Raw genomic sequence first — 17,440 nt, 5'->3', positions numbered from 1 at the left:
TACATGTTAAACCCACCAAAACAGAATAATTTTTGGATCAGAGTGGTATGATATGAAATTGTGTAGTAGAATGTTTCATTTGTTTTCTTACTAGGATATTTTACTGAAATATGTATCTCAAATTAGCTGGGGAGAAGAATATAAATGTATTCCTCATTTGTTCCTTTATTGAAGCATAATGTTCTTCTAAATGTAAGCTGTGCTGCTTATGTGAATGGGCTCGAATGCTTGTGTGCAACATACAGCTGATTCATTTCTGCTCAAGCAGCTGGCCTTCCCTGTTTGCTTTTGCACTTTCTTTCTTTGTTGATGACCATGTCATGTTTTGCCCAGTGTCAGCTTACTGCAATGTTACCACACACTTGAATAGGCATAACTGGCCTCTTAGCTGTCTCCAGTTTACTTTTTCACTTTGTTTTACTGTAGAGTAAAAAAAAATTGTTCTTTACAAAATGGAAATTGCTGTATCATGGCAAGATAAAAATCTGTTAATGTAGCACTTTCCTTTCTGTTCTTTCATATATCTCCACTGCCTTAATATTTTCCATGCTTGTAGCTATCTTTTAATACCTTTTAGCCTCAATATTTTTCAAACTTTAGAAATTTTCATCTTAGAATATATTTGCCTGTATAGCTTTACCTCTGTTGTTCTCATCAACTATTCTCACTCCAGCTCAATCGTTAAACTGTATCATATCTTATTCTTTATAGACTTACAATGTATTATCTTTTTTCTTTAGTAGTGCCCTATAATAACAATGCTTAGAATTAGAAAAGTAGTTGTAAATTAAAAATTATGAGCTTGGTTTAATTGAAACAGATTGGGGCTCATCCTGGTTGTAGTTTGGACTTTGTGTCTGGCTGATTTTTTTAGAAGTTTGTGATTATTGGGTTTTAAGAGCTCATTTGAACTCTTTAAGTCTTTCTTACATACACAAATAAACTCAAATATGGACTCTATATTTTACTCCCCTCCCTCCCAGCAGAACTTTATATTTGTGATGATGGAGGTTATATCCAGAACATGGAACATTTCCTTTGCTCTCCTGCTGCTTCTGTGATAAAAGCACAGCCCCGAAAAAAGCAATTTCTGTTTAAAATGCAGCAAGCCACCCTGTGTAAACACAGATGTAATCATACAGGAACTGTAGGTAGTAAGGTGAAACTTTTTAAATGGACTTTTTGTCTGTCAACACACTCCAGTGATGAAAATACAGACCTTAGGAATCAATTAATTTTAGATTTCATTGAGAGATTTCTGCAAGATGAGTTTTTCAATAACTTTTTTTTAATCAGTATGTGAATTATTTATTGTGCAGACGACAGGACATACCACTTTCAAGCAGAGGATGAACAGGAATGTCAAATGTGAGTTACTTTGCTAATTTTATTGTTGACACTGGTGATCTACTGAGACTTACTTTGAACTTCAGAAGTGCCATAACACTTAATAGCAAAATATTGCTGCCATTTTAGATGGACATCTGTGCTACAAAACAGCAAAGAGGAAGCTTTAAATAATGCATTCAAAGGAGATGATAACACAGGAGAAAATAATATTGTCCAGGAACTGACAAAAGAAATTATATCTGAAGTCCAGAGGATGACTGGAAATGATGTTTGTTGTGACTGTGGAGCACAAGGTGACTCAATTAAGCATATTTCTAATTGGTAAAAATTCTTTGTCTCATGAGAATCTTTAAACTAATGTTTTATACTTTCACTTTTACTCATTATTTCACAAAAATTATACACATAGTAGAATATGCTAACAATTTAATGGAACTACTTTAATAAGATTGATTTGCTATGTGCTTATTATCAGGGGGAGAAAAGTTACTATGAAGCTTATTTTTCTCCCATGTATTTTGCTAATTGTAGCTTTTGCTTACATTAATCAAATGAACTTACATAAAATATGGGATAATAATGTAAGATTTAGGTAAAACTGAGCAGCCATAAGTTACTTGAACATTTTCTTAATATACCTTTTCTCTTTTTTTTTTTTAAATCATGTTTGACTAAGTGAAACAGGGAATATGTCTAAGACTATACTCATTTTGAGAAGAATGCTCCTGCTGACTGTGGTTTGCTGTGTTGGTTTTCTTCAACAATAAATTTCTACTTTAACCCTCTTCAACTTATTTTTAAAATCCTGCTGTTTCTTCTGTTCTTTTATGTTGCAGGGGCACTGCAGGACTTAGGGTTTTTTGTTGTAAAAATGTAGCTGCAAATATCTGCTTGGATGCTGTGTGCACTTTACAAATTGATCATTACTTCCAGCAATAAGTCCTGTATAGGGCTATGGGAAGAGTCAAGCCTGCTGTCTTAGAAAAGGACAGTGTAAATGGCAACTAACAAACCTTATCAAACAAATTAATTGCTAAGCTGTCTCAATCTTCAGAAATGAGTTATTTGGCTGGAAGATGAGGGAATGATGTAGTAAATGCAAAATACCAGGAGAAAAGACTTTCAAGGGCTGTGAAAGGAGAGGGATGAGCCTTAATATCTTTGAAGTAGTTGAGTGAGAATCTTGTAGTGTGGGCTGTGTGTGCACCTCGGAATCGCTTCTGCTTCACATGGTTGAGAGTCTATATTTGAAGTAGAAAAGAACCCCAACCCTGTAAACATTGTTATTTCAGTTTAAACTGCGCCTGTATTCCCAGTTGAGAGTATGACACCATTATACTGGTGGTGGGAAAATGCAGCTCTTGAAAGTTGTTTGAAGAATGACAAACTGGAGTGATTAACGGGCTCCCTTGTATAGCAATGTCTTTCACAAAAATGAAATAAAAATTCTCCACTTCTTTCAGCATTAAAAAAGGTCCTGGATTTTTTTCCTGGTAGAGTAAATGTAAAGACATAAATTAACAAAAAAATTTAATCTACAAGAATCTTATTTTACAGAATTTAATTTGTGTATTCTACATTTTCTAGATGAAATAATTGCATGAATAATTTTAATTCTGTGGGTGCCTTCTGTTACAGATCCTACCTGGCTTTCAACAAATTTGGGAATTTTAACTTGCATTGAATGCTCAGGAATCCATAGAGAACTTGGTGTTCATTATTCCAGAATGCAGTCACTTACATTAGATGTGCTGGGAACATCTGAACTTCTGGTAATCAAATTGCTTTTATTAACTTAAAAATAGTACTGTAAAATACTTCTAACACAAGTATATTTTTTGTCACTTTAGCAAGATGTTCTAATCCTGAAGTTGTCTCTAGATAAACACTATTTAAGAAAGCTTAATTTTTTAAGTTTATTGGAATCTTCTGGAACATAGTGTCCTACTGTAAACTCTTTCTTATCTTAGAACTCAAATTAGTAGAGGCTTAATATTTTTTGTATTTTCAAATCTTTTTATCCTGAGTTGCTTTTTAAAAGAACACAGCTGTTTGGCATAAAAATGTGCTTCAGATTAAAAATTGGAGGACTTCACAAATACTTAACCCATTAATTATTTAGCACTATTTTAGAAGACAACTTTAATCCCCAAAGGAAAAAAATGTAGTCAGCTTAGCTACACAAAGAAGTTACCACTTATCAGCTGCTCCATGACAGTTCATATGTGTGTTCTTACCCAGCACAGAGTATTTGCATTTATTGTAAGAACTGGTGTCTTGATGGATTATTCTGCAGTTATTTGTTCATGTACTAAATCCCAGTTGAAAATTCACATCCAAAAAAAGTCCCTAATCTGTTTGTTATTGCTGACATAGCAGCAGGCCAAGAAATCAGAAATAAGAGGTCCCAACTCTCATTTTCCCTTGTTCTCCCCTAGTTGTGTCTGTGGCTAATAACTGAACACGTTTATTAATTGAGCTGTGGGATTTTGTTTTTTAACAGCTTGCAAAGAATATTGGGAATGCTGGATTTAATGAGATTATGGAATTCTGTCTTCCAGTTGATGAGGTGGTCAAACCTAATCCAAGCAGTGATATGTAAGTAAAGAGCCACTACTTCTGAGAAAGGCAGGCATTTAATTTAATATTGCTAAGGGGCTGTGCCATTATGGTTTGCACTGGCAGGCCATGGAAGATGTGTAATATCTTATTTATGGTCTTATAGCTGAGGAGTAAACCTTTCTTCTGATGCTTTGCATGTCTTTTTTATTGAGTTTTATCTGACTGTACCTACTCTAATAGTAAGGAATATCTTACCAAATCTTTGAATCATGGTTTGTGGGAAAGAAACAAATTAACTGTGACTTGTTGGGAACCTTAAAGTCATACAAAGATAGGGATTAAAACAAAAGCAATTAATTTTGTGCTATTTGAAAACAAAATAGAAATTGTAATAAAGTGCACATTTACTTGAAAGATACAGAACAGCATTTAGAAACTACACCTAGGACCGAAGTCTGTGTGGAATGGAGACAGAACATTTAACTGAATTCCTCGAAAGCACTGAACAGTGATGGCAGAGATACAGCAAGGACAGCTGCCTACTTGGCTGGATACTACTCATCGTGAAAGAGCTAGTAAACAATGCAGAAACAAACCCAGAAGAATTGGCTCTGGATGAAGCTGATTTTACATTAGGTGTATTTTTAGCATTCTGACAAAACCAGTGTTAAACAAGGCAGTTTAGATAGTTTTGGACTACTACTATCAATAAAAATGCAGAGTATTAATATTAATAATTTAAATTACCAATAATTTTACCATATGCTGAATCAATATAATAAGAACACTTCTAAAAATTTGTATTTAAAAAGATAATTTCATTTGATACCTCAAAAATTATCAAAATTTGGGCTATTTTATAGAAACAAGAACCTGACTGCTATCAAATGCTTTATGAACAAGAGTTATCCATTGATTCAATCAATTTATTATTATTTATTGGGGTTTTTTTTACTTGTTGCCCATTACATAGTATCTAGATGATATGGTATGACTTTGTCAATTGTCTTCTATGCAATGCTGTGTTCATCCCAAGAGCTGCTAAGGAGTTATGCCTTTGGGAGGCAAGCAAACTCCTGCCTTGGAGTGATGGGAAGAGGAGTGGATGTGTTACTGGGCATCAACAGCAGAAGTGATAACTTGTGCTGAGTCAGGTGGACTAAGTTTTCATCTTGGTTTAGAAATGTTGCTAAAAGGTCCAACTTATCCTCCCTGTTACAGTTGTGGTGAAGAGTTTAAAAAACATACTCCTGTGAATTCAAATTCAAGGCCTGGATAGTGGTGTGCAGAGGTATAAGATAGATTATTTTTTTTTTTGGTATCCCATGCCTTCCATCCCTTTGCATCCCCTCCTTGTGTAGAAGTACCAAGTCAGGTAAACATAAACTTGCAAGGCAACATAAACCAACATTATGAAGCTTTGATGTATCTTCTGTACATAGAGCTGGATAGTCTTGATCTCAACATCATCACAGAGTTTGGAAGAAGAAATTTGTGGTCCATCTTCATATTGGATATTTGATTCATTTTCTGTAACTACATTTCATACTTGAAATATGAAACTGCATGGTTACATGCATATTTAAAAAGAAAAATTATCGTAATGAAGGATTTCAAATGACTTGCATGTATTTATGGAAATGATAATATGTATCTTCAGCTGAAAGTTATATAAGTAAATCACATTCAATTTCAGGAATGCAAGAAAAGATTACATTACTGCCAAGTATATTGAGAGAAAATATGCAAGGAAGAAGCATGCAGACAATGCAGCTAAATTGCACGCTCTTTGTGAAGCAGTGAAATCAAGAGACATTCTTGGGTTAGTTCAAGTGTATGCTGATGGGGTGGATCTCACAGAAAAAATTCCACTGGCCAATGGTCATGTAAGTGTTGTAAATTTTATTAGACAAATTGTTGTAAGTGCAATGTGCATTCATTAATTAAAAATTATTTGAAATAATATCTGAAACTCTGTTCTGAATGTATGTAATTCTAATGATGTAATTTAACAATTAAAAAAGAAGAGACTAAATAGTTTAATCTAAAATTGTTCCCAAGTATTATCTTATTTTAAATGTATTAAAACATTAAATACTAAAGCATTCAATGATTCATTAGTTTTCAACCCATTTATTTAGTTATTTATTTACTTTAAAGGAACAAAAGGGACACAGTAAGTCTTCACAGATGTTTTAATGGTAGCACGTTTGAATATTTTGAAATTACGTGTTTATTTGATTTAATTCATGTCTTACTAAAATTTCTTCTTCTTCAGAAGAAGAAACAAATATCATTTTTCATTTTATTCTTAGGAGCAAGATGAAACAGCACTGCACCTTGCTGTTAGATCAGTTGATCGAACATCCCTTCATATAGTTGACTTTTTAGTGCAGAACAGGTAAGTATGGAAAGCTAAATACTGACATTGCTTTTATATAAAATAATATAAATGCTAAATAAATACAATTACTGAAGTACTAAAGCTGTATTTGCAAATGTAATTTTATTCTTTGAAAATCTTCTAATGAGAGTAGCTTAATAATATAGATTAGGAAACTTATGTTTAATTACCTTTCTTCTTTCTTGTACTCCAAAAGTGGCAATCTAGATAAGCAAACCTGTAAAGGTAGCACAGCCCTGCATTATTGCTGTCTAACAGACAACGTTGAGTGCCTCAAACTGCTGCTGAGAGGGAAGGCTTCTATTGAAATAGGTAAAAGGGTAATGTGTACTTCAATTTCCTATTTGTCATTGCTTCAGATAAGAAACAGTGAAGTTGGAATAAGTGCATTTTCTCCTCTGTTGTTTATCATAATTCTGGAAATCTTCATTATTAGAGAATCAGTATTCACTGTTTATTTCAAGTTTAAAATTGACTTATATATTACACTTAGTTTTTAAACAGGTTTAGATTTTTAATTGCTGTTTTGCTGTCAAGTTATATACTGCCATTTCATGGCTATCATTCATATGTATATATGGCATCTTGAATTGCTACTGCTTGTCGCGTTCAGAGGGTTGATATGAGCTGGACCTACCTATAAAAGAAAGAGAGGAGTTTTTGAATGTGTTGCTCTGGTACTTTATTATGCAGGTTTGTCTTTAGTAACGGACATGTTAATAGTGACACCTCTCATCATGCATTTCTTTTTTTGCTGTAATATAGCAAATGAAGCAGGAGAGACACCACTTGATATAGCTAAACGTTTAAAACATACTCACTGTGAAGAATTGGTGAGTATTGTGTCATTCTGTGTGTGCATTTCAGGTCTGATCATTTAACAATGTGCAGCTGAATATTCAGTGAATCTATTCCAGATGCAATAGTGATGTAGTAGAAATAGTTATGTCCTCAGAAATTTTCATATGCTTACATAAAGTTATATGCTTTTAAGAAGAAAACAATATTTTTCTTGAGATGAAAGGGAGTGGTTGAGTCACCTTTCTTGGAGGTATTCAGAAATAGTGTAGATAGGGCTAAGGTTTAGTGGTGGATGTGGCAGTTCTGGGTTCATGGTTGGATCTTAAAGGTCTTTTCCAACCTAAATGATTCTATGGATCGAAGTGTCAGACATCTCCTTGAAATCTAATTACTAAAGTACTTTTTATGAGTGAAGGTCATGGATGAAGGCCGTTATCTTGTTGCCCAGAGAAGTTGTGGATGCCCCATCGTATTAGGGGGGTCAACACTTCTTAATAAGTCACTCGGATTCAAGGAAACTGCCATTGCAGTTAATTTCTTTGAATTGCAATTTCTAAACCAAAGCAAATACTATGTGATGCTTCTTATCAGAAAATGGAGAATGGATCTACAATGGTTAATGAAATGTCTAGTAACTTTTGATTTTTTTGTGTTGTATTTGGTAACACAGCATAAATTAAATTTACTTCAGTGCAGTAACTTTCCAGATTGCTGAAACCAAGATTCTTCCTATTTGTGGACTTTGTTTGCTTTTAAATATGTTGTTTTAAAATAAGTACTGCCCATAACATAAGTGTCAACAGTCATCTTTTTTTACCTTAGCTTACTCAAGCACTGTCTGGAAGATTTAATTCTCATGTTCATGTAGAATATGAATGGCGGTTACTTCATGAAGATCTGGATGAAAGTGATGATGATGTGGATGAAAAGCTACAGGTTTGTATCAATATTATTTTTCTGTACACATGTATGTGTAAGTGTGATGTTCATAATTATTTCAATAATTCCATAGCTTTCCATAATTCCATAGCTTTTCCTATGGATATGAAGACACTGTGAAATAAATCTCTGTAGTAAAATGCAGTAGCTTAAATTTTTGTTTCTGGAATTATACTTGGTCTTCTTTTTCCTCTTAAAAAATGGCCATGTGGTCCCAAATTATTAGCCATGTGTTATATATTCTTTTCAATCAAGTCAATAGTTGGTTTCAATATATCAGGAATATTTAGATCTGCTGATTGTGAAGCAGATCCAACATGAACTGGGAAAATTGCCTTTACAATGGAAGGCACCTCACACTATCTCCTCATGTTTGTAAAATATCTCCAGTCAATGACTCTAACTTTAAAACAGTTTATGCATTGTTTTGTCTTCAACTGAACCTGTGCATTAAATAAGCTGCATCCATTAACAGCAGGGTAGGGTCTTAATTCTGAATCTTCATGTATAAAATAATTTTTCATCTTCATGCTTTTCATACTGGAAATGTTTAGTGGAGTTGTGGTACTTTTAGGTCCAGAATCCCAGAATGGTTGGGGTTGGAAGTCTAACGTCCTTGCTACACCAGGATCACCTGGAGCCAGTTGCCCAGGACCGTATCCAGATGGCTTGAATGATGGTCATATTGCAAAACTTTTCAATAGCACAGAAACTTCATTGCATTTTCAAAATTTAATTTCTGAAATCTGTGAGCTGCTAGATCCAGTTCTTCTGCATGAGGATACTCTGTCCTCATATTTATGTATTCCTATATATTTTATCACCCTCCAGATAATAACAATAATGATGATCATTTTGATAAAACAAATTGAAACCTTTAGAGGTCTCATGTTTTCCAAGTGTAAAAGTTTTTGGTTATTTACAAATGCTAATCCCTTTCAGGCATGATCTAAATTTGTTTTTTGATCTGTTCTTGTCCTTCATTTTCTTCATTGTTGCCAGTTGCCTTCTGCGGTTAAGTGGGGTTTTTTTTGACTAGTCCCTGAGCTCCATCTCATATAGGAAGGTATCTGCTACTCAACAGTGTGGCTAAAATTATGAAGCTCCTATTTCACTGCCCACTATTAGTAAGTTTATACTCCAAGGACTTTTGAAAGAAGATTAAAGACTATTAATCACAGAGTCCCAGTGTCTGTGACTACGTTGTTTGCACAGGTGCTGTTGCTTAGGATCACATCAGAGTTTTGTTTTTAAATGTCAAACTATTGGATGTGTTTTGCTGGTAAGACAACTGAATAGATTTTGTAATCTATGTCAGAAGAGGTCATGTCTGAAATTTCTTTTAGTCTAGAATATTTCATATATGAGAGACTCTAACCTAAAAGAAGGTTAAGATAATTCAACTGGTTTCTGCTGTTGTTGTACACCATGGCTGCCTGGTCCTGTCTCAGCTTTTGCCTCCACTCTGGCACACATTTGTCCCTGTACTGACCTGCTTCAGTTTGGTGAGCCAGTGAAAAGCTAAATCATAAACATGCAAAAGAACTTCTGCTGGTTTAGAAAGCAGAAGAAGGTGTGGGCTGAAACAAGTCCCAGAACTAGGACAGTGGAGAGGTAAGGGAATGGAAAGTGTCAGCCAATGAGGAGTGAGGCTGCTAAGCCAAAGCAAGGGTAGGGACTATAATGTACATAATTCTGATAAATCTTGGAGTTATAATGCTGTTCTATAACAGATCTAAAGGCCCTGCATGATGAATCCAGAAGTAATCATTGAATGTATTCAGAGGAAAATCAATTGCTTGTTAGTGATACTGTTGATGTAAATCTTTATTCTGCCTAAATGCTATTACTATAAATTGTTATTTTAATTTCATACAGACAATATGTCAGTATAGCATGTTTATCTAGCACTATTTCTGAAGGTATTTATCTAGCACTATTTCTGTTTATGCTCTCTGGGCTGTGGATTGTTAAAGTCCATTGCTGTACTAGCCATATGAATTTGTAACTCCAGCTATTTTAATTATCATTTGATAATAGTAATGACTATGCTTGCTGTTGAAACAGGAAGAATAATGCTAAGTGCAGATGATTGCCGTAAATCTCAAAACCAGCTAATGATAGAATTTGATAATGTGTGTAGGATGAGCAATGTTCCATCCCAGCTGCCAATTAAGTAATCTCCCAAACTTATCCAGTAATACTAGTGAGTTAAAAAGAGTTTAAGAGAAGTTTTGGCTACTCATTTTTTGTAGGCTGAGCTACAGAGAGAATACTTAGATGAAATCTTGTCTGGGTTATGGGATCATGATCATCCATTTGGGATTTAGCTCTGCTGAACTTCAGATAAGGCTTAGGACCTACAGTTATTTAGTTTTGAAAATACTGCTGGATATTTTGATGCAGGAAAACTTTATTTGATCCAGCCTGAAAATCTATTCTGGTTATCTGTAGTAGTCTTGTGTGGATAGGGATACAGTAGTATCCTGTAGCAGTGTACTACAGAAGAAATGAGAATATATTAATAGTTTTGAAGCGCAATTCACCTTAAATCTTTTGTTATTGTTGTTAGGGTGCATTGTTAGGGTGCATAGTTACTTTGTCTTGAAGAGAGCAGAATGTAGGTTTTAGGCTATGTATTAAAAGCAACAGAAACGCATTTTAGATGCCATTTTTTCTTTCTAGAAACTAATAACTTTCTCTTAACTAATAAATAAAATGAGTACAACTAATGTGATATCAATGAGTACTTTTCTTATCGTGTTAAAGCAACCCAGTCCCAACCGGAGAGAGGACAGGCCTGTCAGCTTCTACCAGCTTGGATCAAACCAACTTCAGCCTAATGTAGCATCCTTGGCAAGAGATGCAGCAAACATTGCTAAGGACAAGCAAAGAGGATTTATGCCAAGTATATTACAGAATGAAACATATGGAGCAATACTCAGTGGCAGTCCACCTCCCATTCAGCCTGCAGTACCTGTTACAAGTAGTGCACCTCCTCTACCTCCAAGGAATATTGGCAAAGGTACTAGAAAATATAATTAATTAGAAGAATAGGATCATAAGTTGTTTTTTTAAAGTAATTTTTAGGTTTTGTCTTACAGTTATTTAGCACAGGTAAGTATTGGAACAGTTATTGATGGCCTCATTTTATATCCTTGAAGTGAATCTACATAATGTCTTCTGAGTTTGATTATTGGTATACCTGCAAGGCAGTACACAGTAGTGTTTGGGAAAACAATACCCAGATAACCTCACCAGAGTTAAACCATTTATTAAAAGGATGTCTGCAGTCAATGTAGCTCATCAATTTTTTTGTTATATTCAATCTTTTCATAGTTCTGTTTCTTGAAGACGTCATTGTCAGGGTTCACTGTAAAGATAAAATTTCAATAGCATTTGTCTGCCATCAAACTTTGTTTCAGACCTCAGAGAATGGAGAGTGTATACAGAGCATGAGATCTTAACCTTGCAAATTCTTCTCTTAATAAATACATGCTTCAGGATTGTTGAAATAAAAGTGTAAGTGTCATGATGTGAAGAACTGAATGATTTTCACGACCTGATATCTGACTGAAAACACAGCTGCCAATTACTGGTTGTCCCTAGATCATTAGAACAGTGTAAAAGTATGTGTCTCATCCTGATTCAGAGGGTTGTGTGATTGCAAAATCTACCATTAAAGCTGGTGCTGTGAACTTCATTCCTATCTTCATATGTAATCTGTTTGCATCACAGTAAAGAAACATAGAGAAATCCAAATAGGTCCTCTTAGTACAGGTCATATTCAATGTGTTTCATTGTTGTAATACCTTTATTATCCACCATCTTTCATGGAGGCTAAATTTATGTATTCAATTCTATTCAAGAAAAGTTACTATTAAACCCATGGTTTTCTGTGGTGCTGTATTCAGACCCCCTAAGAGGAGATATGATCAGGAAATGTTCTGGGCACACATGGGTGACTTCTGCCTTTGGGAGCACTGTGCAGAGGTCAAAATGCAGGACTCCATGCACCAGTGATTGTGCTTGAGATGGCAATCTGATCTTCTGTGTAATATGAAAAGTCAGTTATGGAATGGCTGCATAAAACGGGCAGAAAAACTGAGAACAGAAAAGTCTGGTTTTGGGTTACTTGGAAAGGGTAGGATGGGAGTGGGGGAAGTTTAGTTATATGTAAACCTTAACCAAGGCAGGATTACTTTGACATTTCACATGAAGCCTAACCTTAATATCTAGGCAACATTTTTTCACTTGGTGGAAAGGAATATTTTCCCCACCAAACAGGAAAATTTACTCAAGGAGCTTGCCTGGTTTGTTTAACTGTTAGATTCTATCTCTGAATTAGTGAAAAATTGAATAGTTAAAAAGACTGTTTTATCCTTTGATATTATTTTAATCATGGCCAACCATACCCACAGTTTGCCCTTGCTTAAATGACACATTTCAAGAAGTGTCATTTTAATTTCATTCCCAACCCCAAACTTCTTGGCATCACTGTAATACAACTCATGCCATGAAGACAATGCTGCCTGCCTATGATTATTAGCTCATATTCTTTACTCTAGCAATGTATTAGCCTATTAATTTATATACTTAGTTAAAAGCTATAATAGTATCATTGACTGTAGCTTCTTTTCAGTTGCTGATGTTGTTAATGTTATGCTTATGGTGTATTATTGCTCCTTTATCCTCATAGCTTTAGGCTGTTTTCCAAGTCTTCTGAGCCTTTTATGCTTTTCCCTGCAACCTAATATTTGTTCATACCTTACTCTGTTTCATCTTTTCTTAATATGATACTCATGCAGTGAGTAGTGAGAAATGGCATAATATGTGCAAAATGCTGGCTTTGTAAAGAAAACCTGTAGACTGTTTTTATGAAAAGAGGAGGCAGCTCTTCAGGATGAAGTAATTTAAGAGTCTCTGAAGAAGTACTTTGTGAATGTTTCACAACTAGTTATTATAGCTTCTTGCTTGAGTGAAATTCAGGTTTACAGTTTTATTTTATTTCTAAGTCAAAACTGATGTTTCACTTTGAGTCAGCAATGTGTGCTCATGCTTGTGGAAGAGTGAGGTCCTTTTCTTGCAGTACCTGAGAAAATTACAGTTATCAGTCAGGGACTAAAGAAGGTAGCAAGATGTGCCTTCTGCCTTCTTACTGAGAAATCTGCTTTTTCAAGTATTGATATATTTTAAAGTAATGACTGGAGACAAATTTTGTTTAGGTAAAGTGTTAGAAGTTTCTGGGTGATTTTTTCTGTAATTTCTAACACCAGACTGATTTCTGCCCTGGCATTCCATCAGGATGCAGTGACTATAGTTGATGAATATAGTGTTGCTGAATACAGTGGTCTATCCACACCATTTCTGAAAGCACAGGTGTGAATATTAACACTTTGTGCTTAGGGTAAGTAATAATAATAATGCAGTATTTTCCTCTCTTTTTAGTTCAGCCTTCAGTTCTTGGCAGTGGTATTCAGACAATTTCTTCATCTAATGCAATGTGGAAGACAAATTCTTTAGGAGTGGAAAGTATAAGCAGGCAGAGGTCTTCATCAGATCCACCAGCTATTCATCCCCCTGTGCCGCCATTGCGTGTAACATCTACAAGTATGTTTCCACTTTCCCCTGTTCTCCCTTCTACTGTATCTAATCACAGTTGGCTTATTTTTCCATTTCCACAACTCATACTTCCTCTTTTGGTGACTGTAGCTTTGGCCTATCGTTCCCATCCAGTAACAAACTATCTTCTCTGATGCTCCAGTGAGTACTGTATGGTGTAGTGCAGGGTCAGCAGGAAACACCATCTATTACTACAGCTAAAGGGCTCATCATTTTATCTTTATATATAAATATATATATATGTATAGTTTTTGTGCTGTATTTCTCACTAGTTGTGAAGGTGAGTGTTACATGTAGGCTTGGGGCTGTGTCTCCACATTTTGCTTGATTCTTGCAGACCACTGGAATGCAAAAGGATGTTTTAATTCATTGCCAGCTGCTGTTTTGGTGGTTTTAAGAATTCAATAGCAATTTTAATTAATTGCTAAACCTAGTCTGCTGTTAGTTGTGAATCACAACAAGATTTTAAGAAAAGTTGTTCCTCTAAATAAAATTTGTCAGATATTACTCACTTGGTTACTTTTCCATAAAACACAGACTGAAGGTATTGACTGGACAAATAATGTTAGCACTTTAAAAATGTATTCTGATCTACTGTTTTCAAGAATGTGACTGACTTCAGTAAGAATTTTCTTTGCTTGCACTTTAATGCTTGAATAAATTTAAGTGCTTGTGAGGTCTCCAGCTTTGATTAGGTGAAACAAAAGGTAAACCATTTTCCAAAGAGGTCCTCCTTCCATTACATGTAGTAAAGCATTTTTCTTACATACGTCCTGTAACAGGGGAACCTGTTCTGAGAACCCAAGAAATGAAATGGTAAATGGAAATTTAATTCCATGTTTCTGTCTAACTTTCCTATATAGATGTACTTTCTCCAGCACCACCGCCTCCAGTGGCAAAGACAGCCAGCATTATAGAAGCTCTGAACCAGCAATCAAAACAGCAGCCAGCTCCTCCACAAAACAAGCCAACCCCACCACCACTGCCTCCACAACCTCCTAGCAGAATCTCTCAGAGAAAGCCTATTCCTGGGTAACTGATGTCATTTTAATCTTTAATATACTTCATCATTTTTAGTAACTTAATATATCTATAACATGCAATCATCAATAAAGCATGCATGCTTTTGGCAATGATATGTTCATGTGAGAATGAACAGAAGGCAGATGCTAAGGATGTAGATGAATACTACAGTAATCAAGGATTACTACAGTAAAAACAAGACAGCCTAGTGATTTAAGGTTATCTGAATATCTCCAGAATGCCTAGCTATGATGGAGATAAAAAAAACTATTAAAAATATTCAATTCCTTATTCTCATCTAGTAACAAATAGGAGATAATGGGATCTAATGTCTGATTGTGCTATTTATTGTTCATGTGCTTTGTATAAGTTCTGTTCCATTGAATCTTTCCATTTGTGGCAGAAGTAGAGAGATCTGGAAAAGAAAAAAAAAACTTTTAAATTTGCAGAAAAGTAAGTTAGGAGCACATATGCACTGGAAAACAGAATCATATCCAAAACATCCTTGAGAAACTGAAGGAGTAGTCAAGGGAAAAGAAGGGTGTCATTCTTAGTAATTAAGAACAATCAACTACAGGGATGAAGCATGGAGAACAGCAGAGTATAGGTAAGCAAAAGTCCTTAGAAGAAGGATCTGTAAGGACATTGTAAGTAAGGCAGATGACCTAGTGCTGTTGTGGAAGGGTTAAAGAATATAGTTTTAACTGAGCCTGCAAACTATAGGAATTAATTCTCTCAACTGTCTCAACATCAGTGGTGCCTCAGCAGGACTGCTGTGTTCAGTTTGGGGCATTGCAGTAAAATTAAATACTGAGGTGGGAACCAGGGGAGATCAATAAGGTAATGAGAAATCTAGAAAATAGGGCCTTTGATCAAATTTTGGAAGAAATAATGTTTCATTTGGAAATTGGGACTGAAAGATGAAAGCAACCTTGACCCTTAAGCTCTTTTCTAACCCTTTTTTTTGATGTACCGTACTACATAAAAGGTAGACAAAATTGTTGAAGCTTTCTATAATGTAATATGGATGAATAATTTTAAGAAAAAAATAAAATAACAGTGAAAGAAACTTCGAATCTCAGGAAAAGACATAAATTGCAATAATCAAACTTGTATTATTTTTCTGCCTTATTTTTTTAAAAGTAGGTGTAACTTTCAATTCACTTAATCAGGAATACAGAAGAAAAGTAGTACTTTTAAAAACAAAATAGCTGTCACCAGATTTTACTGAAGACAGGCCAAGATTTTTAAAATTTGGAAAGTACTCTGTATTGTTGCTTTTTGAGTTCTTGTTTGTTTCTGAAATGGACCCATTTCCCACTTTCTGCACAGGACTGAGAAGTCATCTGGCTTAACTAACAAAGGGCAGACCAGAGGACTTGGGTCTCTACAACAACCTGGTAATTGTGGTTTAGAGATTTATTTTATTATAGTTAAGCTGTCATAACAATCAAAGGGAGAGTGTGGGTTTGTTGAGGTTTTCTTTAATCTGTTCATTTACCCTACACATTTAAATATAATCAGTGCCAACATTCTTCTTGTTTCTCTTTGTGATTGTGTAGGCCCTGATGCCTCAAGTTCTTTAGCATGAGCAGAGCTATGGGCCACATAAAGTCAACAATGGGACCATGTAATAAATATAAACACAGAATGGTTGATGTTGGGAGGGACCTCTGCAGGTTATCAGGTCTAACTCTTTCCTAAAGAAGGGTCAGCAAGAGTGGATCACCCAGGACTGTGCCCAGAGGATGGAGACTCCACAACCTCTCTGGGCAGCGTGTCCCAGTGCTGTGTCACCCTCACACTGACAAAATGTTTCCTGATGTTCACACAGAGGCTCCTGTGTTTCAGTTTGTGTCCACTGCCTCTGGTTCTGCTTTTCAGCTAGGTGGCCACCAGCATATATTGGTGTGTGCCTGTTTGTCCCCAGGTTCAGAACTTTGTACTTCATTGCTCCAGATTCTCCCCTGATGACTGGACCAGGTTTCCTGAAGACCTGTCTTGCTAGTAAGGGCTAAGGCCAAGAAGGCATTCAGTAGCTCAGCCTTTTCCAAGTACTTTGTAACCAGTATCTCATCTTGTTCAACAATGGGTCCACATATTCTCTAATCTTCCTTTTGTTACCTATGAATTTATAGAAGCCTTTCTTGTTATCTTTGACATTCCTTGCCAGATTCAATTCCAGCTAGGCTTTAGCTTTCCTAACTTCACCTTAAAACCCACTCAAACAAAGGATGCATTTTGAACATTTTTGTTTGCACTGTTGTTTGCATATGTCATAAACAAGGTATCAGATACACATTTTAGTATAGAAAAATGTGTTTCTGGCTTGAAAATCCAGAGCTTATATAGTGTCACTTCTAATTATATTGCAAATTGATATAGCTCTTTTCATGTTAATAAACAGAGTACATTATTCAGAGTCCATTATTCATTTTGTGGTTTTTGCTGTTCAAAGTAACTACTACTTTGGGACATGACAATAATGTAATCTCCATAAAATCTCTACAGTGAAGTTTGTGCAAATTCTGTGGTGGTTGTAGTGGAATTTCTCCTACCTTGTTTGCCCTTATACTATATGTTTTATATTCATTTGAAATTACTGTGATTCTTTTTCATTTTCTCTTGACATATCCCAGAGGAATTTGCTAATGGCTATCTGCCATCTGTGGCAGGAGTCTCCTGTGAAGGATACAACACCCTGATAATGACGGTCTTTCCTAGGAAAGAAAGATTCTA

At 35.2% G+C, this 17,440-nt stretch overlaps 1 protein-coding gene across 5 annotated transcripts in view; it reads left to right on the top strand.

The window, feature by feature from the left end:
- The window catches only part of ASAP2 (ArfGAP with SH3 domain, ankyrin repeat and PH domain 2), an 84,640-nt gene that overhangs the window by 58,569 nt on the left and 8,631 nt on the right, over positions 1 to 17,440 (top strand). For 4 of the 5 annotated variants that reach the window (XM_071441002.1, XM_071440995.1, XM_071441024.1 and 1 more), the window contains 13 exons: positions 1,320 to 1,368; positions 1,477 to 1,643; positions 2,989 to 3,122; positions 3,854 to 3,948; positions 5,609 to 5,798; positions 6,228 to 6,313; positions 6,513 to 6,628; positions 7,082 to 7,149; positions 7,940 to 8,053; positions 10,826 to 11,081; positions 13,505 to 13,666; positions 14,542 to 14,710; positions 16,034 to 16,101. In XM_071441002.1, coding sequence (XP_071297103.1) covers positions 1,320 to 1,368; positions 1,477 to 1,643; positions 2,989 to 3,122; positions 3,854 to 3,948; positions 5,609 to 5,798; positions 6,228 to 6,313; positions 6,513 to 6,628; positions 7,082 to 7,149; positions 7,940 to 8,053; positions 10,826 to 11,081; positions 13,505 to 13,666; positions 14,542 to 14,710; positions 16,034 to 16,101 — 1,674 coding nt within the window. The remainder of the gene's footprint in view (positions 1 to 1,319; positions 1,369 to 1,476; positions 1,644 to 2,988; positions 3,123 to 3,853; positions 3,949 to 5,608; positions 5,799 to 6,227; positions 6,314 to 6,512; positions 6,629 to 7,081; positions 7,150 to 7,939; positions 8,054 to 10,825; positions 11,082 to 13,504; positions 13,667 to 14,541; positions 14,711 to 16,033; positions 16,102 to 17,440) is intronic. The other variant, XM_071441006.1, reaches the window with a different exon arrangement.

Source organism: Agelaius tricolor, unplaced genomic scaffold (genome assembly GCF_023055355.1).
Source record: "Agelaius tricolor isolate 1412-34295 unplaced genomic scaffold, bAgeTri1.0.p SCAF_1, whole genome shotgun sequence".
Taxonomy (NCBI): Eukaryota; Metazoa; Chordata; class Aves; order Passeriformes; family Icteridae; genus Agelaius; species Agelaius tricolor.
The sequence above is the reverse complement of the archived record's forward strand: the minus strand, read 5'-3'. Positions and strand labels throughout refer to the sequence as shown.